Genomic DNA, 24820 nt, shown 5'->3' on the forward strand with positions numbered 1-24820 from the left:
GCGAATGAGTAGCTGTAAGGGCGGGCTAAATGGCATAGAACTCAGTTCTCACCTCATGTGGCTTTGCAGCGGCGCGTCAGACGAGTCCATGCTTCTTATATGCCGCGGACAAGAAAAACTACCGTCATTAGGCGCCTATTTTAATTTTTGTACCTGGCTTACCGCCTGGCATCGTAACGCAACGTAAGCTCTTACGTTTAAAACGGGACGGGGAGGAACATAGAAAGAAAGGGGCCGAGACGAGGAGATAGCTTCTTGTTTGTCTCTCCTCCGTCGTCGCTGCTGCTGCTGCTTCTCCCGTTTTTCGCCTTCCGTATACGGGGAATTCGCTAAAGCGAGAGAGAGAGCACGAACAGTGGGAGGCGGGGTTTTTGCTGCGCAACTGGTGCGCGCGCCACCGCCGCCGCCAACGTGCGCCGCGTGTTAATGTATGGGACCTCCTTTTTCGTTAATGGCGTCGCCCGTGCACACGACGTGTGCGGTCAGTGTCCGCCGCCGTCGCTTCGTCGTCGTCGCGCTGCACGCGCGCGTGTAAAATATGTACGCGCATGTGCGCGACGAAAGAGAGTCCGCCCCGTTCTTCTTCCTCCCACCCCACGCTTTGTCTTTGAGCTCTGACAGCCGCTTTGCTGCTGCTGCTGCTGCTGCTGCTGCTGCTGCTGCTGCAGCCTCTCTTGTGACTGCCACTCTATATACTGCTTGAGGTCGTGTGCCCCTCCCCCTTTTTTTCATTTTTTGTATTTCCTTTTCTTGTTTCCGTGATGCACCAATGCTGCCCCTCTGCTGTTAAGTTGACCGCACCGCATTCGTTTTGTTTATATATATATATATATATATATATATATATATATATATATATATATATATATATATATATATATATATATATATATATATATCGCTCTTGCCCTTTGCTGCCGCCTCCTCCGCGATGTCCGGCACTACGGCGAGGATGGAGAAGCCTGGCCTCCCGCAGCGTCTAAGGCGGCACGGGGGTTGGCCGAGCGGGGTGCGCGTTAATCAGGCCCAGGCCGCCGCCACCATCTGAGGAAGCGGCGGCGACGCTGCTGCTGCCCCATCCATCAGGGCAGCACGCCGACGCTGTCGAGCTTGCGAGCGAAAAAAAAAAGTGAAAGCAACCGGTCCGTCCCGTCTCATTCCCTCCTTCGCACTGTTCGCGCTAATGGCTCGCCGCCCGATGGAGAAGGGCGTCGTGTGGCGCACGGAGGATTCGTTTGGCCGCCGCTCTCTCGAGTCGATTTAACCAGATATCTGGGACAGTCGCAGCGGCTGCTGGGGCTGTCGGGGCGGAAGCGTTAACGAGTGCGCGCTGGCGTGTGCCGCGCAACGTGCGACGTTTCATGAGCATGCTGCAGTTAGGCGCAACGGGCATACCGCGCGAGGTTCTTAGATGTCGCCTGTTGAGGTAAGCGCTGCTAGCCTCCGCTGTTCCGGTCGCGGCGGCAGGTATCGTCCGACGCGGGATTGATTGGATCGGCAGGAATCGTATAACTTGGCTTGACTTAATGTCCAGGACGTTGAGACATTTGCGTAATGTGCGCGTCTTGGCAATTAAAACAAAAAAGGAAAAAAATATATGTTCAGTACATATTACGTACTGTTTGCGAAAATAATGCGTTGCTAGAAAGGTGACACGCGACTGACAGTACCGTGTTAATCATCAAATATGCTTACGAAACGATAACCCGCCATAGTTACACTGTTTTAAGTTTTTAAAGAAGTAGGACAGAGTCGGGGGAATTTTTCGAATTCGGAAATTAATGGCGGAACCCGGACACAATGGACGGAGAGACAACGGATGGAGGATGGATGGATGTTCGAGTTCTTTGTCCCCGTAATACGCTTTTTATCATGAGTGATCATTTGGGGCTCACAGGTGCATGTAGCAGCTGTTGAATGTTGCGAAAGGGGCTTCAAAAAACTCGTTGCGCTTCTACGCGTTGAAACAAATGGCGACTCATGTTTTCCCAGCATCCATCACGGGTGCTGACATTTCCTGGAGGAGTTGATCCTACTGCGTGAACAAGAAATTACATCTGCGTACTACGCTTCGATGCACGCCTGTTTTCAGGATTTCTAAAGAACTTTCCTGCGCTCCTTTAGCGTTTCTTTTTTCTTGTTTTCCGGAAGTTGGGACAAGGAGAAGCCTCACGGCTTAGGATTCGCTTCAGTCGGGACACAGGCCAACCCTCTAATAAGAGTAGTAAACTGGACGGTTTGGTACTAGTTCATGTTATAAGGGTAGCGCTATAGCTGGCACGGAACGAAAGACGCAATACCACGGACGAAGAGCTGACTTTCAACTGACCGATTTTACTATATATGTAAACGTCTATATATGTCACATGTCTCTATAGATGTTAATCCGACAAAAGTCTGGTTGGGTCAGCTTGTCGCATCGAAATCCGGTCATCGAGTTCATGCAAGCAACTGTTGGTCGTGTAGAAGGAGCCCATCTCGCTCGATCCGATTCAAAGACCCGCTGACGCGGCCCTTTCGCGTCGACCAGTGACGACGGCTCGGACAAACAGCCGTCGAGTTCATCTCGGTGAGACTTTTGACTCGCAGATTCAACAACACAGAAGGCAGAATGGGTTAACCTAGCTCTTGGATGCACTTTTCTTACCCGGCAGTCATAAGAGCTTTCACACGTTAAGTGCAGCCGGATGCCTGTGCATGATCGCGCATTGTACCGTTGCTGTAGTGGGCGTGCACGATGATTGAAGCTCGGTGTCAATTCTAGAACACTTCTCTTTCATCTCTCTCTCTTTTTTTCTCGCGGCAAGCTATGGGTGCTGCTGAAGCGATCTGTTGTTGGCGGTGCGTTGCCAGTAATTTCCGTGCGCGCCTGGTGGAGGCGAAAACAAACAGCTTCTGCTCTGCAGCCGAACTATAGTCTCGCGACCGCCTAACTTGTGTGTCGGCTTTCATCGGCCACGGTCATCGCACGCTCGCATTAGCTCGACGCGCCTCGATTTCTCTGCGCGTTCAAAAGCAGACACACCTCTCTACGTGCGCCGCACGGTCGCGCCTTTCCGGCACTCTGCTTGCCTGTAGGTCATTTTTCGGAACTCATGTGCCACAGGCGTAGGACTTCTGTGAAAAGCGCGTTGTGCCATGACCGAACGAGAGGTTTTGTGAGCGTGCCCAGTGGAGGTGTGTGGTTTTATACCGTTTTGCTGGGCTTCAGAAGCTTGACGTCACAAGTGTTCCTCGCGCTTCCGCTCAGGGTTCAGTGAAGTGTAATTATGATTCCTTAACGTCATCGTTGCGAAGTACTGTTAGCGGCTGCATATCTCCGTATGTCAAACCTTTCAAGACGTCTTTAAATCGTGCGCGACGCGTTTGCCCTAGAAACGGATAAAAGCTACGGGGAAAACGAGCGTTTGGGAAAGCCACACATTTCTTGGTTCAAGGCGTGTTTCTACAGGCCAGCTATCTGCAATATGACATCGCAGGGTTAAAGGAAAACGCCTCGCTGACGCTACAAATATGGCGTTTGCGGTGCTTCCGACTACCGAAAAAGTCACAACTTGCCGCTATTTGTCTGTCTGTATTGCTTTCTAATGTGTCATTGTCAGAATAACAGTGCTGCGACGCGTCATTGATATGTGACAGAGTGAAAACAGGAACGGACATTCGCGGTGCATGGCGTGCTGGTTCATAATCGTCAGTGCGAAAGATGCGGCACCATATAGTGCTTCGTAATAGTAGGGGGACACCTCTTCGGTCTAGGCTGACGCCTGAACTATTGCGCAGCAGTGCCACAAGTGGACGACGCGTTCGCACCGTTGTCATATACGCTTTCCGGCGTGTTCGTGGTTGTCGCGCGGTTCGTGTTGGTGCTGGGTGCACTGTTGTTTCTGCCACCGCCCGCTTGATTCAAGTGGGAGGCGTGCATTGAGATCGCGTGCGCACCACTCGTTGGCCTCGCCGTTTGGACGGCGGTCGTGCCGTACCGGTTCCGGAACGATGCGAGTACTGCGCACAGTTTCTTGTGGCCGGCGGCCTGAAGCTTACTTTCGCAGTGGTCCTAAGCGTCCATCTTCCTGTCGTGCGCACCTGGCTGGAAAACAAAGAGCGAACGCCATTGCGCTTGGTCCTTTCGGAGCGCAGCGGCGGGAAACAGTCAAGCCCGCGCGACGGGCAAGCTCACTCATTGGTCCAAGCGCCTGGCGAAGGCGCTGATTAGCTGCGGCGGCGGCGGCGGCGGTCGGGGACTCGTTCTGAGAAAATCCGGCTGTTGAACCCTTCGGGTTCTGAACGCGCCCCGGCCGGCTGCGCAGGTCATCTCTCGGCCCCCGTGTGTCGATGGACGCCCCCCCCCCCCCCCCCCCAAACACACACACACACTTCATCTTGCGGGAGTGAGCGAAGGACTAGAAACAAGAGACGGTGGCCGCGCGCCAGGCAGGGGAACGACACGACTGCGCGCCATGTCAACACGCGAACGTCCGTATTGCCTTCTTAAGAACGAGGAAGCATGTACGGGAAATCCTGATGACGATATCTCGGCGCCGCCATCAAGGGCAGGTGGTGGGGGGTTTTACCTCTTGGATAGCTTTATGTGACTTGAGAGGTATCGGATGCATAGGTTTCAAATTTCTACTGACCGTTATATGTTTGCGCAATGAAGTAACGGAACACGAAAGTGCGTCCTCTTCTTTCTTTCTTTTTCTTTCTTTCCTCTGTCGCATACCAATAAAAAAGAGGAAAGAAACTGCGACCGTTTTTCGGAAACTGGCCGGTAGCCTTCTTCCCAGCAACATGCTAGTGATGTCAAATTCATCTTTTCTCTACTCGAAATACTGCTTGAACGACAGAGATCAGCTGCTCGTGTCCGCGGGCGGCGTCATCTCACAGTGTTCACACAGGTGAATCACAAAGTACCTATAAGGACGCATGAGTGTATGTTTCGCAACCATCATTGTGACTGTTATATATACATCACTGCACTGTTATATATATATAATGTTGCCGATGACATTCTATGGGCGTGTACGTACTTCCACCCGTTTTGAAAACCATTCCCGAATATCCACGCGTGAAAAGCTGCTGCGCGGCCGTTCAGATGGGAAGTACCGTGACAGCGCACCGTTGAAGACCGTTACGCGAACGCAGGGGCGCCACACTCGCTCAACGACCAGTCCATTAGAGCGATGCGGGGCGGGCGGACGTCCGGCCGCTTTAAAAAGCGAGCCCGCGCGACTCGACCAGAGTGGGCGCTTTCCTTTCTTTTCCTTGTTTCCGTCTTTCTTGTATGTGTGTGCGTGTGACGCGTGCACGCGTGTGTAACGAACGGGTTGCACGCCATATTTACAATACGCCGGCTGCATGCAAGCGCTTTGGCTGTGGTCCGCCCCGGCCGCTCGTGAGCACTGTAACAAGCACGCAAACCGTGGCGTGTTACAGCGAAGGTCGTCAGCTGTATAGTGGTTTAGGACGGGATGGACGACCACGCTGTCTGGCTGGCCTCGCGGGCTCGCGTAATTATACATTGAAACTATAACTCCATAGGGCGGGTGTGTTTCTTGCGCGCGCCCATGCGCGTAACGCGCGTGCGCGGCCGGGACCGGACGGACGCCACGAGTGAATGAAATCGTCGAGGTTCGGGCGCAGCAACGCCACGCTGCCGCTTCAGTTTGGTAGTACGCCACTGCGCTGGGGGCGATGGCAAAAACTGCTTCTCGTTAGCGTGCAGTGACGAGAGACGCTATATGTGCTTGCAGTTCCGTTGATTGCTGGGGTAGCGAGCTGTGCCACGTTGAATGCGCCGGGCGTTTTTTGTTTTGCACACTTTCGGAGCGGCAGACGCGGTGACAGTGCGCTAGCGCGCTGTTAACTACGAAATTCAGTGCGTGTGTCCGCACGCACGCGCACACGAATACAGGGAAAGAGAGGAATGATTGTTAGGCGTCGGGCAAATATGATACTAGTAATGGTTCACTGAAAACGCTGTCGGGAGGTTTGTCCGTATACTTACCGTGTACTCTACACTAGAGTGTTTTAGTTGAGCGTCTTTACGGTCTGCTCCGCCCCAACTTGCCCCGCTAAGCCACAGCGTGGCGGAGTGCGACTTTCATAGTTGCAGCGCATTCTGGTCAAATTCAAGGCAGTGGAAACAAAATAAAAACGCCATTGGCCACTGTTCTAAAGTTATATATATATATATATATATAGATATAGGCGTGCGCTTGTAATGCGTTACTGGTCTGTTCTATCGAGTGAAAAATAAAGCGCCGTCTTGGGGAACAGTGTTGCCTCCTCGTTTCTCAAGAATCCCTCCAAAAAAAGGCAATAAAATCAGCTAGAATCCGCCAGCTTTCTGCCGTGAACCACCAGGTTTTTCGGCTAAAGCGCTAATAGCAAGTGACGTGTATTTTTTCGGACCCTCACGAAAGAAAAGCGCAAATATAACATAGCGAGAGAAGTTCTCAACACAAATGTGATCTTAAGTTTTATTTGCAATGAATGAAGTGAAATAATAAATTGCCGATGAGAAATTTCCGCAGTTGCGTTGCTTGCGGGACATGAATTTAAACGGCATGTAGATTTCTTGTCCACATGACAATGATCATTAGACTCACAAGAATCTATCACACTTTCACAGGAATACAAGATATTGCATAGTCATTTTTATACCGGGAACACTCATTTCTCTATAGTCAGGTACAACTTTAGGGAACAAAAGAAAATGGCGTTTAATCCTCCAACGCGGATGCCCACGAGCCTCCACCAATGGCTCCGCTCTCTAGAATGACGTCATCAGCCGGACGGGCGGTGACCCCGCCATTGGAGAAGATGGCCGCCCACGCTTCTAACTGGGCCGAATCGCGTGCGTCTGCCCCTCGTCAGAGTGAATTCCCAAACTGTTCGTGGTGGTCTACCATGCTGGAAATATTACTGCGAGCTTGCGATGCCCCATTTGTGGCACGTGCGTTTATTCTGAGCCGTGATCCGGCAACGAAATATTGCAGCGAGCATCGCTGACGCTACGCTACGCGAACTTGCGAGACTGCAGGCCTGAAAAAAAAAAAAAACGTGAAAAGCAACTAGAGCACATTCTTGAAAATAAGTTTGTGAAAACTAAAAAAAAAATGTATATATAAATCTTATGCTATTAAAATAACCAAGAGTATTTAAAACGATGGATGAAGCATTTTTCTATCTTTCCTGCCTCGATCGTCTTCTCCCCTCAGGTTTGTAATGGTTTCGATAAATGCATTGTTTTTTTTAAGTACTTGTTAAAGAACTGATTCATTTTAAGCTCGGAAAACGAGTAGTAAATATGCCGTGTACATGTAAACCGGCGCAAAAGCCATGCAGAGCTGTTCTTTCTTCTTTTGTCCCTTGAAATGAAGCTAAAAAGCAGACGACGCGCAGCATTAGGAGGCACGGGGTTATTTTTCTCTCGCGATCCGGCAGGTGCTGTCGCGTTCCACTCACGAGAGCTCTACCAAACACGAATCAAAATGCAAAAGTCTTTATTTATACCGAGAATTACGCGTTTTAGGAGCACTATTCTTTGAGCGGGACTATTTTAGTCTCGGAGGCAATCGGCTGTCGCGCTTCGGTCATGTGGGCTGGGCTTCCCCTTTTTTTCTAAACTTGTACCCGACTATAGTGACCACAATGCTCTGTATTTCCCTGCAGGCACAGATGCGTAGAAGTCTCAAAGTATAATGTCGAGCTCGTCATCATCAGTATCTATGTCCAAGTCTCCCCCTTGGCCGAGCAGCTTTCCTGGCTGGCTTGCAACGCCTGTCGATGTCGACGGCTGATCTATGTCATTGTAGGCGTCACAAGTTCCAATGAGGCGGGTAACTTTCTCTGGAAGCTTGTGGTCGAAGCACCCTTGTTGTGTCCTTGCAGCCGAGCTCTGTTTACCATAATGACGTTAAATGTTGAGAGCGAGAGCTTGTTTCAGAGCTTAGTTTTCGACAAGTTCATCTGGCCGAACGATTGCTCAATTTCAGCATTCAGGTATGGTAATACAAGCATTGAGATGGCAAAGTTTGCCAGTTCTCGGAACAGGTTTTCACTAGAGGAGTCGCGACAAGTGCTTATTTCACACCAGAAGTTCTGCGTCGATGACGTGTCTACCCATGCAGCAGTCGTGATACTTAGGCCTTCTATGACGTCAATTCTTGTACGTGGCACACCCATTTCTCCCAGCAGTGGAGCAAGCGGGGGCTTCAGCACGCATAACGCCTTTTCTAGTGATAGTTGAGACACTTTCCTCAGGATTTGGTTTATTATCAAGCAGCGTTTGGCGTATCTGGTCAATGAGGACAACAAGAAACTTGGAGCATCGTTTACTCAGCGTCTGCTCTTCATCAGCACCTAAGACAGTTTTCTTCATGTCATCAATGTGTTTCTCAAATGAATAGCCGAAGTACAGCTTGGGATGGAGATAGTCTTCCACTTTCGTCGCGTATACATCTATTGGCGCAGTTGAAAGCACTAGTTTCTTGATCGGTGAGGAGAACAATTGTACAAGTTCATCCAGAAGCTTGGTTTGGTTTGCGTTATGTGCTTCAAAATACTTATTAACTCTTTGAACATCCAAGAGTACTAGCCTAAAAAAAATAATAATAACCTTTGCTGATGCCTTCACAATACATGGAGTACAGTACCTTTGCGTCGCAACACTTTTATCCCAATCTTACAACTTCGAAGTGAGCTTTTAGCTCAGTCCACTGGTTCAACACCCGTTCAACCGCTGTTGCAATTGACAGCCATCACGTGGAACAAGTTGGACAATTTTCAAAGGCTATTCTCCATCGTTTAAAAGAGCGAAAAGTTCCTTGTATGCTTGCTGCCGAGTATAGAACCTGGCAAACCAATTTTAGGTATCACCAACGAGGTAATCAAGACTTCTTGGGAGCCATTCTGCCACAGCGGCCGAAGTCGCCACCTGCAGGGAGAGGCAGACACATCGAATGAGGATAAGATTTGGCACATCAGCCTTGAGCTGCTTGTCCATTGTTCATCCCCACCATGACGCTTGCATTGTCAGTCCCAATACAAAACATGTTTTCGAGTTTTAGGCCGTATTACATTAGTGTGCACTTTATACTTTTCACAATGCCATCTGCATTGCAGGCTCTTAGCACGCAGAGAGTTACCGTTTCTGACCTTTGAGTGCTGTGATATATAGCTGACACAGCCAGATACTTCGTGATGGCTATGCCTGTGGACTCATCGACAATAATACTGTATTTATTGGAACCGATGTCGGCTTTGATGTTCTCCTTAAAGTGTGGGCACAATGCGTTCTTCACAATTGCTGCGCATTTTGCCCTCTTCATTCAATGATCCTTGCCGGCCGCACTGTCAGGGAATGATTTCGTGACGAATTCTGTTAAATGGTCGGCCGTGTCAATGCTGCAGTGTTCGGCGATGAACAATGCTGCCGGTCCTTCCGCCGTGCTAACAGTTGTTTTCACTTTTTTTCGTGAAACAAATTTGCGCTTGCGTCGTACAAAGTACTGCCGTCGCACGCTGGCGCTTCTTGCTAGCTTTCTGCGCCTTCAAATCGCTGTACTTACCCCCGTAGTCAGAAATGCATCTTAACTGGGAGCCGACGCTTGACTTGAATTAAATGACGCCTGTCATAAACCCACCAAAGAAAACGCAATGAGCCTTGAGCGCGTTCACACCAGGCGTCACTTATATCAAGTCAAGCATGGACTTCAACTTAAGAGATGCATTCCTGAATACGGCAGCTAGAAGCAAGTTCACAGTTGCACTCACCCTCGACGAACTCCACTCCGTCCGGCTTTCACCTAAAGACAAGCCATATGCATAGGTCTGGATCCGTCAGCCATCCCTCTCGGAACTTCTGAGTGTAGCGCACTTTCGGCGCTTTCGGCATGGCGAGGTTCAGTTGGGGACAACGAGCCAATGTCACGTGCACGCCGTACACTGTGTAAATCGAAACTTTCCGAACAAGGCAGAAGCGCCACCACCCGCGAGTTCGCTTTACTAAAATTAGCTGAAAATTCATTATCACACATGCAAATTCGCCAAGAGTGTACTATCCATGAACATTTTATTCAAATTCCACTATATAATCTGCTAAATGCAAATTTTCTCCGCTAAACTTATACAAAAAAAAAAACGCTAGATCTAGCGGAAAATCCGCTAGGATGGGAACACTGTTAGAGAATGCCGCGTAATAGCCAGCGAGCTTGCATTGCGCGTCCAATCCAGTCCTTTCTGACGCCAACGCGCTGCACAGCGCGCACCGCTGCCTCCCACGCTGCGGGGTTTTCAAATGCGTCAGTGCTTTCAACTTCTTTCAGCAAACATAAATCTTCGCCCATGCGAAATCGCTTTCTTGGCTCGCGTGGTTGAAGTGCCCGGCATGGTCGAGAACTTGCCACTGGAGGCAGTCATCTTGGAAAGAGCGAGGCAAGTGGAGGTGCCTCGACGCACCCATGAGAGAAGGCGCGCGCATCGACCACCCTCTAAAACCCCTTAAACTTCGTAAAGTAGTGCCACGCTTTGAAGAATGCCGCCTGCTCCTTGCGCGCTCTGGCCTAGGCCGACGCCGCGTCGCTATTGGCCTAATAACATCACGTGGGCCCTCGTGCCGTGCATCAGCGCCATTTTTGCTCGAGAAGCGTCTAACGGAGTGGCGAGGAGCGCTTGTTGGCGCCGTTGCTACGCTCCAGCAGTGTAGGCGACGCGACGGTCGAGGAGGGAGCGTGAAAAAGGGGAGAAACGAGGAGGAGTGAAGTCGGAGGAGGAGTGTCGCTACCTTACTAAGTTTAAGGGGTTTTACCACACCCTCTTGCCACCCTCGCTAGCGAGGGGCTTCAGCTAGCGAAAGACAGCGGCCGCGCCCCGCTAGCCCTAAAGTCCCTAGCTACCCCGCTTGCGTTGCGGAGGGCGCGTGCGCATTCGCGCTTCCGCTCCCCTCAGCTGCTGCTGAGTTTGTTCTCTATTTTTTCAACGTGTGGCCTCTCCCTATCTCCTGATTTATTTTAAGGGTGGGTGAATGTTCTGAGTTTCGAATACGAATCGAATATTACACACCAACTATTCGTATTTGAAAATGAACTCTTCGGTATTTTCGATTATCGAAACTGTATATATATATATATATATATATATATATATATATATATATATATATATATATATATATATATATATATATATATATATGTCCTTGAAAGTCTTCGTTGCAATCCGGCTCCAAATGTGTTAATAGGCTATTCGTGCAGCCCGTGTCGCAGAAAATCCGGTGTCGGCGCTGGCGGAGCCGTTCGTCCGTGAGTGAAAATTACCGTATATATTTGGGTATATGCCACGCCTTGCTATATGACATGCGGTATATGCGGGTTATATTGCCACACCCTTCTATCACTAAAGTTGCTCGCACCTTGTCTTATATTCTTGGCAAAGTTATCCCTCGGAATATTGAGAACGACCGCTCACAAACGTCACGAAACAAAGCACCGAAAGCACATGCATATTATGTTAAATCTTCTCATACTGAAATATTAGAAGTGCAAAACAATAACATAAGCCTGAAAACAATGTTTTTTTTTTTTCGAGCGGCTTTGCACTACCTCCGGGATGCGCCCAAGCAAGAGGCCGCGTTTCTACCAGAAAGCTCGTCTTATTGCATAGTGTTCGCCGCCAGCGTTTCCCGATAAACTTTACGGTTGCATAAGCTGCAGTTGCCGGGAAACGTGAGAACTAGTTGGGGATCTCTGAATCCTATCGCGTTCCACTCTTAAGGGCGAAGCTGGCCTCCCAAGGTTTTTGTAATGACTATTGGTAATCTTATGTTTAAAACTGATCCGAATTGTTCCTAATACTGAGCTATTTTTCACTAGCGAGTACAGGCGTGATGTCTAAATATACCGAAATATGTGTTCCTGCTTCTAATATGTGTTTCTGCGTTTGACTAGTCAGTATTCTATACTTACTATTTGATTCATGTTTGAAAAAAAGTTGGTATTCGCCCACATATAATTTCCATGGGTGAAGCGTATTCCCATACTGGCATGCGACCTTTAAAACCTGCATCTCCGCGAACAAACTGGCACTGCGCCCGCGAACGGGCGCCCAAAATTACACGCGCGTATCTTGTGTAGTTCTACTCCAGTTGCGTAAGTGGCTCCACAAGTAGCCCAGACAAGGCGTAATGGTGCTTCCCGAAAGGGCAGACCTGCGTGGGCCCTAGTCGAGGTCGTTTTCGTTTCCCCATCTGGGTGCAAGACACCAGCCGCTCCGCGACTTTTTTTATTATTTATTTTGCCTCCCGCTGCAGCTTTATCAACCGGGATGTGGTGCACGTTTACACTCCGCGTAGAAATGATCATGTTTGCACAACGTTCGTTCTGACCTCGAACCTACGCGACGAAATCGATGGCACGTTGACCCTTGCGACACAACCATCTTTTGTCGGTGGGACTAGCTCAGCCTCTCCCTCCCCCCCCCCTTTTTTTTTTAAATGCCATGTGGGGCAATGTCGTTGTCTTCCGGACGTCGATTTATTTTACCGTAGTCCACGTGGAGGAGAGAGACCTTGAAAACAAAAGCATAAGTGACAGAAACCATGTTTCCGCGAGTATAATAGCTCCACCCCCTCCTCCCCCGTCGCAGTTTCGACATCTTGCGAGCATCCAATGATTACGTTGCGAAATGATGAGCCCCGTCGGGCCATAGAACCCGCCGACGTATACACCACCGCACGGGGACCGTATCGCTCGGGCGCATTGTCGCAGAGGCGCTTCGTCAGCGTTTTGCGCCGCTTTGTGATTGCCATGTGCGCCACATGATTGCGCCACATTCGGTGGTCGTCCCCCCCCCCATTCCCCACCTCCATCTGCGCAAAGGTTGAGGCAATATCCGAGGGCAACAGCCTTTGGGGAAAGAGAAGAAACTACTTGGGATGCAGCATGGACCTTAGGTATACTCAGACTATTGTGTGCCAACCTCTTTTGAAGAAGTTGCTCCCTCTGAGCTTCAAATCATGCCAATGCACCACGCGCTTGGTCTCTAGACGTTTCACGCCTGGTTTCACGTAGTGTCGGATTAGTGGTAGGTTTTAGAACCAGCTGTCGGAGCGCTGGAATACCATCTTCATGGTGCGTTTGCCTTTGCGGTTCCTCTCTCTCTTTTACACACACTTCAGTATTGAAACATAAGTGCTTTTTTTCTTAGGCCGGCATGAATTCGGCATGCATAGCTTTCGTATTGTTCTTTTTGGCGTTGACAACCTATACACCTAGGTACACTATGCTCCTTTATAGCTAAATAGGTGACCGTATTTCTAACGATACGACGTCTGTCGCTGACACCAGCTTCGGGCCAGCTATCAGCGCTGTAGTTCTTACGGAGCGGTGTTCGGTGTAAAGTTACAAAAAAGGCCATAAAGGTTAGTCGTGTTAGTAAATTATACTTCTGCAGTAGCCAAACGGCAGATAAGGCGGCTCGAGGGGATGTCATGTATATTGAGATAATCTACGTGGGTGCAGCTTCATGTATCGGTAAAGGCTTACGTTGCGTTCTAAAGAAAACAGTGCCTCCAGCTAGCTAGTTTAGGGAACTTTTCCTGCGCCATGACATCACACTGGCGTACCGGAGTGATATTCGACAGGGGGAAGCTTGCCCTCAAATTCCTATTACAAGATTTTTTTCCGTCAAGTAAATGAATATTGAGTTTTTAAAGAATAAATTACTGCTCTAAACTCTGTTAACATTCCTCATACTTGTCCCTTTTAAGCTTATCTGGGAGGAAATGGCTGGGTTGTTACATTATTTTATGTTGTCAGTTTGTATTGACAGTTCTGAGGTGTGTTGTCACAGTTATTGTATTGTGAAAACGAAATCGCAAATAAAATTGACACGATTCTGAGACCTAAAAGAGCCTTAGTGCGTAATCTTATATGCTTGCCAGGGCCTGTAGCGGTGTAGCACTTATTGTTTGACGTGTGCCGGGGTTGTCCTCATGTGCGTTACTCGCGTTTTTCCTTTTTTTTTCTTCTTTCCTGGCGGTGTTGGTTCTTGCCTCTCAGCATGCTACTCTAATTGTAGCCGCACTTTCTTACGAAATAATCACAAAAAAAAACGACAGAGAAACCATGGCCACCATAATCTGCATGCAAATCCAATAAAAGCATACAATGAAGTGAGCCCATACTGCTTTTGATTTAGGAGCCCGCGTGGTTATGAGCTGATTATTGCATGCGGCGTTTTCGGCCCATATATGAAACTTTTCTATAGGAGTTTAATTCGTCGCGGGTACTACAGGTAATTCTCTTCCGCGAAAGGAAAGACCCGCAGTGCGCGCGCTTTAATCGTTCCGGTCCGACGACTTCGCCCCTCGCATGGCACCGGCATCGTCTCTCGTCCTCTCCCGAAGCGCGCGCTCTCCCCAACTCGGGAGTCCCTATTTACTGTCGCGCCGTTTCACGAAATCGTCGCACGCCAAAGCAGGTTTACTCTCCTCTGTCCCAGGACGGTGGCTGCCGGGTGAGGCTTAATTAAATTTGCTGCCGGCTGTCGCGTCGAGGCGACACCTGACACCTCTCGCTCATTCGCGCAGCGTAACACAGCACCGAGCGACGCCGGTGTTTCCGCCATTGTCCGCGCCCGTGATGTCCGCGCGTTTCTCTTTCTTTCTTGTTTTTCTTTCTTTCTCGTCTCTGTATAACCTTTCCCCAGCGCTCTGAAATGGAGATTAATGATAGGAGCTTTTCGCGCCGGTGCGACGATATATGCCGAACGCGGTGTCTCGCCGCGGCAGCCCGGTTGCGTGATGTGCGTGCTCGCCGCGTTCTCAAGCGTAGCGCTGTGCCACTCGTCTGCGTCGACTGAAAATTCGCCGAGGAGCTGGATGTTAAACGGTTCGACGGAAATCGAGTTTTGATATATATGAATATACGTTTGAGCCCCCGGGCTCGCCGCGGCGACAGAGGCGGTCCCGTTTCGACACATTCGTCCTCGATTAATGGATTCGCGAAACTGCCGAAAAATGGCCCTTCGTCGCTGGAAGCTATATCGAGCCGACGCGACGCTTCGTGTACGTGTTTGCCCGTACATCGCGTTTCGGACCTCTGCCGGCGGCGCCTCGTTCTCTTTTCGCTTTCTTTTTTATCTTTTACTTCTTTTTGTGCTTGCTTTTGCTATTTCTTCTTGCGAAACTGGCGGCTGTGATCTCTTCGCGGTGATTGACCCAGTGCTTTGTCGAGAAAGTCTTGCTGCTTGAACTCCGCTTGATCTGGTTCGATTTCTCGACTACGAGCGGAGCTGTTGGAGCGCGCCGCTAGTTTCGAGCGTTCTGTCGCGAGTAGATGCGATCGCGAAAGGTTTGGTTTATTGCGGGGACGGCTCTCGAAGTCATTGTTTCACGGTTGTTAGCGCATTGATCTTTTATTGATCCCGATATATTTTGTTGCACGCCACGCTCCGCCCATCGAAGCGAGGCGGGCTTTCCGAGGGCCGGGCAACACATGTAAACCTCACGTACGACTTGGCGTGAGACGACGTTCTTTTTTTTTTTAAATATCCGTGGAATTTAATGTTTTGTTTCCACAACGCTTCATCGTACCATCGTCTTGTGCTATATGTATTTCTGGCTGCTGATTCGGGAGGCGCATCTGGGGGCGGGGGGCGAAAATAAATAGACTTTTAATGATGCTTCTGTCCCCTTGAGTGCGCAGTCACCGGTTTAGAGGTAACAAGGTTCCTTCAGTGCCTACATGTCTACGTGCTTCCTCGTTGCGATGATATTAACATATCGAGAATAAATGGAGTATGCTTGTTTAACAGCACAAGTTTTCTTCGCTAACCCGTGCCCGCATCCGCTTGCAATGTCGTCTTCTTGCTGTACAAGTAGGCACGTCCTTTCCTTCTTTTCAACACCGTTCACCTCAAATAGCTGAAAGCGAGAATCAAGAAAAAAAAAAGAAATTCGGTGGGTCCTCGCGTGTTCGCCACCTCGGCTGGGCAGAAATACAAAAAAAAAAAAAAGATGTGTGTGTGTGTGTGTGTACGTGTGCGCGCGTGTGTTCATTTTTTTGTGTGTGTGTTCAAACTGACCTTTCGTCCCTTATTTTTTTCCTGCTCCCCACAGAACCGCTGCGAAAACAGATTGCCCGCAGCGACAGCGCCACCGACGGTAAGTGCAGCATCTCCTCCCCGCGAGCGAGGCACACCGGTCGCGATCCGGAGCGACCAGGCAACGGTGTGTGCATTGCGGGACTTTGGTCCAACTGCCTTGCACTTACGGAGTCGAACACTTCCTAAGAAAAAAGAAATGAGATAAGGCATTCGTGCACGCACACTGCGTGGTGCCCTTGAGTACTCTTTGGAGCAGTCTCGGGGCACTATTCAACTCCTTTTTTTTGTTTGTCGCCCCCGCACAGCAGCCGAGCGGACCGGTGTAGCAGCGCGTATGTGCAAACTGCAGTCGCTCGCCGGTCGTCAGCACTGGAGGTCGGTCGCCTCTGTTCTTTGCGCAAGGCCGCAGCCCGACTGTGTCGCGCGCCGTCGTCGCCGCGTTGTCGCCAGAGCCATTATAAATGGCCTTCCCCCTCCACACGCGCTGTTGTGTGCTTGCGGCGGCGAACGAACGGCGAGGGAGGGAGCTCTGGCTAGGGGCCGTGTATCACTTGCGCGCGCTTCGAGTCTCGCGTGCGTCACGCTAAGGCCGAGCCCCGGCTGTGGCTGCGGTGCAATAGCGTCTCCGGACGAAGGACACCGAAGGTCAGTCGGGGATGGATGCCAGGACAGGCGCTTTTACGCCGACCACGTGGCGATTCCCCGTGTTGACTTGTCGAGGAACGTCTCCGGCTTTTCTTTTCTCTTCTTTTTTTTCTGCTTCGCATTCGGCCGAAAGTGATCTTGCTTCACATCCAAGCGGACGCGATGGAGCTGCTGAGTCAAGCGTCCAGTCATGTCCTGGTTTTGGCGCGTCACAGTCTTTCGTATAGCTGAGATTTTTTTTTTAAAGCAAAGGTTTCTTTGCCTCTTCTCCCGACTTTCGGGGCTCTGCTGTTGTGGTCTAGCTTGCGCGCGCCGCTAGGTTTCTTGCAACACCCCCAGATGGCGCTCGCCTCCGCGTATCCCTGAAGTTGCTGTATATGGCTCCCTGCGGGAGCCATAGTTGCGCATAGGTCCGCCATCTTGCAATCTGCTTTTCTCCAGTGAAGGCACCTCTCGTTCGTGCGGGGGCTATTTCATTCATTATACCCTCAAGACCACGAAGGTATTACAGAGGGGATCCATCTCAAGAGCTGCCTGCAGCACTGTGGAAGCTACACGAATTCTTAGCCAATAGAAAGGCTGAATGCCCCTCGAGATGTGCTGATCCGCGCCGCGTCGTGTGCTCAGCGGCTGCTTGCCGTCATGTTACATGCAGCGTGGTTTGTGGATTCACGCAAAAAAAAAAAAAATCTTTTGACGCCGTAACCATAACCTGCGCTTACACGCATGCGACAGCAGGGCTTCGCTTTACCTGTACGCTTTCCCTGCAGCTACCTCGCAGCCTCCTTAGCAAGTAGTACGGGCGAATGACCTGACAAATGTTCACTTGCGCCACAGCGTCTGCTCGGCGTCTACTTGGCGTTTGCTCGCTACCGTTATCACGTACCATGCTAGAGCGGGGGGTAGTAAATTAATGATGCACTGAACAATTAGGCATTTTTAGCTTTCCGCATCCTAAACGTATCACCTGTGATAATGCTGTGGCGTCATGTGCTAACTAGAAAGCAAACCAGTTTTACGGCTTGGTGCTGTGTCTGTAGTCCTAGCAGCGTGAAAACAAACAGCCGATCTCAATAATTAGGAGAAAAATTACCTAATGATTTGACATCGGCCTGACATCAGACTTGGCGATGACGGATCTTGCCGTTTGTTTCTTGCTGGTAGGGCGGAGAGCGAGTAGCAAGCGCGAATTCAGATCGAAGCGAGTGGCCGACGCTGTATGGGCGCTGCCATGTTGCCACTGTTGGGGTGACTTCTCTGCAGCAATTCGGAGTTCCACGTGACTGCGCTTGGCGAATAACAACGGACCGGCACGTGAAAAACAGAAGCCCAACTCTGGCTCCCTGCGGTAGCCATATGCAGTAACTCTACGCAACTCTGTGCATTCCTACCCGCGCCGCCGTGGCAGTGTTTTCACAGTTTGGCCGTATGGCAAGTGCTGTGCTTGCTTTCCTATGCGACAAAAATGCAGGTGCAGAGTTGTGGAGGTCGCGTGCTGGGCTGTGATAGTGTACAATTGTCCATAGCCTGACGAGAGCGCTTCGAGCTGGCGTCCCTGACGGTAGTCGTGGTGGTGAAGCACGCTTGCTGCCGCGTCCGTAAATGTCAAACGTCCGAACGCGCCTTTACAGCAGCCGAACGTGCAATAGCAGTCCCCTTGCTGACTAGCCGTTGTTGAGGAAATGTTCTTCTGTACACTTGTGCCACGATGCGATGTGCCATTTGAGGCAATGGTGATAAAACTCTATCCTCTCGGAGATTATGAACAATGACGCACAATGACGCCTTGAGCAAACACGTATCCCTGTGTGTTCTGTGGACTACACAGACAAATAGCAGTGGTGCGCGCAAGGTAACATTTGACATCAACTCACCACTCTCGCGCCTGACTAAACGCCGAAGAAATTACTCATTCGCCGCCAACATTACCGCTAATTACCGCCAATCAAAGCAAACAGCATACAAAGCTTCGCTTACATCGATTGCCACAGTGCGTGAGGTCCGATTTTTTTTTTTTTTTCCTGCTAGCGACCCGTCGCCCAGTGGCTATGGCGTGGCACTTCTGCTCATGGGTCGCGGGTTCGATTGTAACCGCATTATGATGAGGGCGGAATGCAAGAACGCTCGTGTATCCTGCATTGGGTGCGCGTTAGAAAACCCCAGGCGGTGAAAATCAACCCGGAGTCCCGCATTACGGCGTGCGTCATAATCGTGTCGTTGTTCTGCCATGTAAAACCCCAGAATTATTTTTTTAATGCGCCTAATGTGTCATACGATGTTCATACTGCGAAGATACGTGCTTGGAGAGCACTGAAGAACTGAACACAGCGCAGTACGCAGTAAGGGGTCAGCAAGCAGATCTAACGAGAGAAGACATTTTGTTATATATATATATATATATATATATATATATATATATATATATATATATATATATATATATAAAGGGATGGTGAACGGGTCTACTTGAATGTCTGCAGCCTTCACGAGTTCCCGAGAGCGAGTCGAGTGTACTTACTTTACCGTTATGCCGCTGTACATTTATTTTGGTGTAAGCTGTAAATCAACCTTCATCTTTCTGAACACTCGCAAAAAGGGATCGAAGCTCCATCCCTCACATGTGGCACACGCTGTGAGCCCTGCTGAAGCCCTTTATGACTGAACGTAGCGATGGTTGGTCCGGAGGCGTTGCTTTTTTTTTTTTTTTCCTACGCTGCGATTTCGAACAGCATAAAAGACAGCTCACACCCGTCGGTATTAAACTGTTCCGCGCTGTAGAAGTCAGTTAGGCTAGTCGGTCCCCGTTTCTGAACGGGGACACCGTAACCAGTGCGAAAAGACGCAGGACAAGAACGAGGTGTGTGCGCAGGGCGCTACGCTAGTCACGTCAACGCGCGCACTCCAGCGAGGCCGACGCGGCCGCTGCCGAACAAACTGTGCACCCCTCCGACGTCGGTGCCGCCGCGAGCTCCCGGAATCCCGGCTTGGCTTTTCGATCGGGTCGAAAAGGGGAAGGCGGTCCTCTCCTCGCCCCATTAGCGCTGGCGGCGCTGCAGCAGCGTCCTGACCACGGGCTCCCGCTGGGCTCCTCGCGGTGACGACACTGGGCCGCCGCCGTCACTTTCGCAGTGCACTGCGTCGTTGTCTACCCCTCCCTCCTCCCTTCCCTGCCATCTCGTCCCGAGCTTTGCAGGGAGCTCGTGCGGCTGGTCGACCGACCGGCCGGCCTGGTGGGTGAAAGGGTGTTGCGCGGCGCTCCCGTTCCTTCCCCAACTTGCACGCTGTCCGCTCAGCTCGGCGCGTGGGGTTGTCGACCGCTGCGTGCCCAGGCACCGGGACCGAGTGCGTCATCGCCGCTGCTGCTGCTGGCTTTGCTGCACTGCGCTGCACTGCAGCTGTGCGAACAAAGAGGAAAGAGACGAGGACGCGAACGGCCCGGCCTGGTTATGTGCAATTTCCACCGATAACGTCAATGACCCTGCGCGGATGCCGTCGCCCGTAGAGCTTCATATCGCAATGCACGCGGGGTGTTTTTTTTTTTTTCTATTCGGGAATTGATTTTGGAGCTCAGTTATCGTGATTTACTGGCGCGCGAGGAATGACGGGCTTGACAAGGTGGTCCATTACGCCTCCTCCCCCCCCTCCCCCCAAGTGAAAAGAATACAGGGAGTAAGCGAAGCCGGCCGCATTTGTCATTTCAGGTATTGGTGGCCCATTAATTGACTAATGTTAGTATATCCGTGGCTAATGTAACACAACAAATTTAATAGACATCATCTTGTGCGTGTTTTGCAGGCATCCGCATACAAGCTGGTTTTGTTCGTGCAAGCATTACGACGTTATGCAAAGCTTTCAACTTTAAGTTGAGGAAACATTGCGAATTCTGGTAATGCTTTGCAGCCTTTTGTGTTTGCTAAATTTGCCAGTGATCAGATCGTTTCCAGTTTTGTTTGACAGGCACGCGCTCCTTGACGTTGGCATCGCGCAGATGTTTATGCGGCGTCCTTGGCTCGATGCGGTCGGCGCTGTCTCGTCGGTGGTGCTCTCTCGAGAAGCGCGTGAACTTCGCTATCATGCACGTACTTTCCATACGGGCTGCAAAGTCCACGCGCACGTGTTTTATATTCCGGGCGAATCCGGCGTTAATTATCGCCCTTGTCCTCATGAAGACACTCAACCCTGTGGCAGAACTGCGACGCGTGAAACAAGCGCAGCACTAAACCGGCTCTTCGCTGTCGTGGCCTTATATGTGCACTGAGTCGGTTTCAGTTTTGTATAGACGTCTCGCTTTTACAGAACGCTGCTTGTGAGAGACGTATGTGTCGCCACGCCAAAACCGTTCTCTACAACCAAGACCATAAATGACTTAGGTGATGGTTGTTAGGTCGACCTAGAACATACGGGCGCAACGTCAGTGAACCCGCCGTTGTGGCTGTGGCGCGTTGCGCTGCTAAGCACGATCGAGATCGTTGGCTTCGATTGCCGGCGGCATTTATATAGGGGCGAAATGCAAAATCGCTCGAGTACTTGCATATAGGTACATGTTAAAGGACCCCAGGTGGTCAGAATTAATCCGGAGTCCCCCCGCGTACTATGACTTGCCTCATAGTCAGATTGTGGTTTTAACGCGTGAAGCGCCACAGTTGAATTGAAGCGCCAGCGAAATAGTGTACGCGGTTGCTGTGCAGATGACGCATTGACCTGGTAGCATTCTGCACCGCGAAGATAAAGCCAGCGCGAACGGGTTCATGGTGCTGCACTGACTGGTTGCGTGTCAGGGAACCGCGTAGGCGTGTCGCGACATGTGATGGCCTAATTCACCCTCTCCAGTTTTCACCGAGCACGGTCCCTCCCTTTCTCTTTGTCTTTTTCGCATAAATGCGACCGGCTTTGTAAATTGCACAAGTTAGATGTAACACGTTCGTGTGCTAGCAGTGGCGTAGCCAGAAATTGCGTTCGGGTGAGGGGCTCAGGTTGCAGCTCGGCCTCCTCCTTAACAGGAAGCTTTAGCTCGGGTGCCCGTATTTAAATAGATGTAGAAGGGGAATTAGTTTTTCCCCGCAACCATTGCACCAACTTTGACGAGGTTTGTTGCATTTGTAATAAAAACATAAATTGTAGTGACTTTTGGTTTCGAATTTTTCATTTAGGTGGTCAATTCTTTAATAAAAATTGGCCAAAATCGCTAATTTTCAGAAAACGAAACTATCAAGTTTAGAGCTCTGTAATTCAACAATGAAAAATGGTATCACAATTCTGTGAACTGCATCTAATGATACATCTACAGCTGACGAAATAGATACGTTACGCATGAATATTAAAAAAAGTGTTATGGAAATACGGCTTTTGCAGAACCCTTGTACACAACGTAACCAATCAACGTGAAATACAAATTTGCATAGCAAATTTGTCCGCTTTGACTGTTATAATAGATGCCGTTTACAGAACCACGATATCTGTTCGTCACGCAAAGCTATTAGTTTGTAAACGTCGTGCTTCTGCTTTTTCAAACTTTCGAATTTTTCAATATATTTTAAACAAAATGCGGGCCCTAAATCGAAATTCCGCTTGCTACAGACAATAGAATTTAGCTTTCTCTTTCAAACGCAACAAATTTCATTCAAAGCGACTCAGGGATTATCTAAGAAAAGCGTTTCTGCGTTTTACATGTATTTGAATAGGCCACGTCGGAGTTGGGCCCGAGCTAGAGCTTCCTTTTAAACAATTTGTCGAGGGATCAAATACATGAATAATAACTGCATTGCCATTTCCAAAGATGCTACAAAGGAATTCTTAAACGCTATGCACTGTCAAGACAAGTAAAATGTGCATTTTTTCATAAAAGAATGTACTCGTATGTGGTAAAAATTGTGCTCAAAATAACTGATGATAATGCTTCCGTGTTCTTTGTCTATATAGTAAGTAAAGAAGATGTCACACGAGGAAAGCCGCGCATGCCGCTGATATGAAAAATAAAAGGCCATGAAATGAACAAGTTGACGACAAATATGTTAATGAAACATTGTCATTCAAGAACCGTGTTTGCGTTCTTGTACATATGCACAGGCCAGGGAAAAGTCTCAATGACGCTGTCATTCGATCCAATGGATTACGCAGGAACAGCTGTCACCGGTCGTGTATCGTGAGTAATTGCACCGAAATTACAGTCGCAACAGAGAGCACGTATATAAAAAGCAGAAGTTCTGCAAGATATGCGAGGGCGAATCGAATGAAAGTGAGCCAATGCGAATATATGTGAAACGGGGTACTTTATTTAAAATTAGTCTTCATGAGTATTTAGACATTCATCCCATTGACTAACGAGTCGGGTGATTCCCGTCTCATAAAACTCCTTAGGTTTCTGCTTCAACAAATATGCAACTGATTCTTTCACATCATCGTACGACACGAATCTGCTTCCCTTGAGCTGTTTTTTTTTTTTTTTCATTTGCCCCAAAATGTGGAAGTTGCAAGGTGCCAGGTCTTGGGCGTATGGCGGATGTTGCAGCGTTTCCAACTTGAACTTTGCCACTTTTGTATTAACCACATCAGCGACATGGGGACGGGCATTGTGGAAAAATTAAAAATAAAATTATGGGGTTTTATGTGTAAAAACCACTTTCTGATTATGAGGCACGCCGTAGTGGAGGACTCCAGAAAATTAGACCATCTGGGGTTCTTTGACGTGCACTTAAATCTAAGTACATGGGTGTTTTCGCATTTCGCCCCCATCGAAATGCGGCCGCCGTGGCCGGGATTCGATTCCGCGACCTCGTGCTCAGCAGACCAACACCATAGCCAGGTCGTGGAACAAGATGAACCCATTCGTCAATTTTGCACGTCGTTTTTTCTTGATTGCGACACGCAGCCGATCCGGCATTTCACAATATCGGAAACGATTGATAGTCTCTCCGGCTTTAGAAAATTCTATCAGTAATGGAACGATCGAAAAAAAAAAAATCGTAAACAACACCTTTCCGGCGGAAATAGCGGGCTTTGCTTTCTTTGGGGGCGGTGAATTCGAATGTTTCCACTGTAAGCTTTGCCGTCGTGTTTCAGGCTCGTAGTAGTGGCACCATGGTTCGTCCCCGATGACAACTGCAGACAAGAAGTCGTCACCTTCATTGTGATACCGGATCAGATGAGTCAAGGCAGCGCAGAACCTTCTTCTGGCGGTGGTTCAAAATCTTGGGCATCCACTGCGCACACAAGAGCCGATGACCGAGATGTTCATGAATTATGGTGTGAACCGAACCGCGACTGATGTTCACACGCTCTGGCAGTTCATCGATGTTTATCCTCCGTTCTTGTCTCATCAGCTCATCAACTTTTGCACTGGTGTTGGGGGTGATTGCATGATGGCTCTGGCCCGGTCTTGGATCGTCTTTGCAACTTTCACGTCTTTTTTCAACCGTTTGCTCCAATGCTTCACAGTGGCCAATGAAAGGCAATGTTCAACGTACACGGTAGCCATGCGGCGAATAATTCCCTTTTGGGAAACACCTTCAGCTGCCAAAATATTCACGGCACCCCGCTGCTCAACTTCTAAAGTGTCCATTACGTCACGCAACCACGTTCAATCCAGTGTATGAGAGCATTAAAGAACATTTACCTTCACATCTGCGTGTCACTTTTGTAAATGAAAGATGCCTGTGTGCTACGCGCATGCCTCGCAGTCAATGAACCGAACCATTATTGCGCGGTGTGGGTAGGCTCACTTTCATTTAACTCGCCCTCGTTCATTAGAAATGCGAAGATACAATTGAATATACAAATGCTTGATAAAGGGCAAAAATGTGTCACTGGAAAGTTCACTGCACGTATACACAAAACCTCGCAACAAGACATTTAAATATACGTATAAGTCTCCAATAAATCGAAGTATCTTAAGAAAACGTCATTGTATATAATGCGTCAAACAAGGCAAATAAACAAGTAGCGCAATCACAGCTTCACAGAATCCTAGATCCCGCCCCCATTCCATCCACTCCATCCAATGTATCGCGTACGACGGAAGGCGGCGCGCTTGCTCCTCACTTTTCTCCTTTGCGCACACAAGACTGAGCCA

At 49.5% G+C, this 24820-nt stretch overlaps 1 protein-coding gene across 1 annotated transcript in view; it reads left to right on the forward strand.

Moving 5' to 3' along the window:
* bbx (bobby sox) overlaps positions 1-24820 on the forward strand; it is a 270510-nt gene that overhangs the window by 61639 nt on the left and 184051 nt on the right. Inside the window, exon 2 of the mRNA XM_075692969.1 lies at positions 16121-16165. Coding sequence (XP_075549084.1) covers positions 16121-16165 — 45 coding nt within the window. The remainder of the gene's footprint in view (positions 1-16120; positions 16166-24820) is intronic.

Source organism: Dermacentor variabilis, chromosome 5 (genome assembly GCF_050947875.1).
Source record: "Dermacentor variabilis isolate Ectoservices chromosome 5, ASM5094787v1, whole genome shotgun sequence".
Lineage (NCBI taxonomy): Eukaryota > Metazoa > Arthropoda > Arachnida > Ixodida > Ixodidae > Dermacentor > Dermacentor variabilis.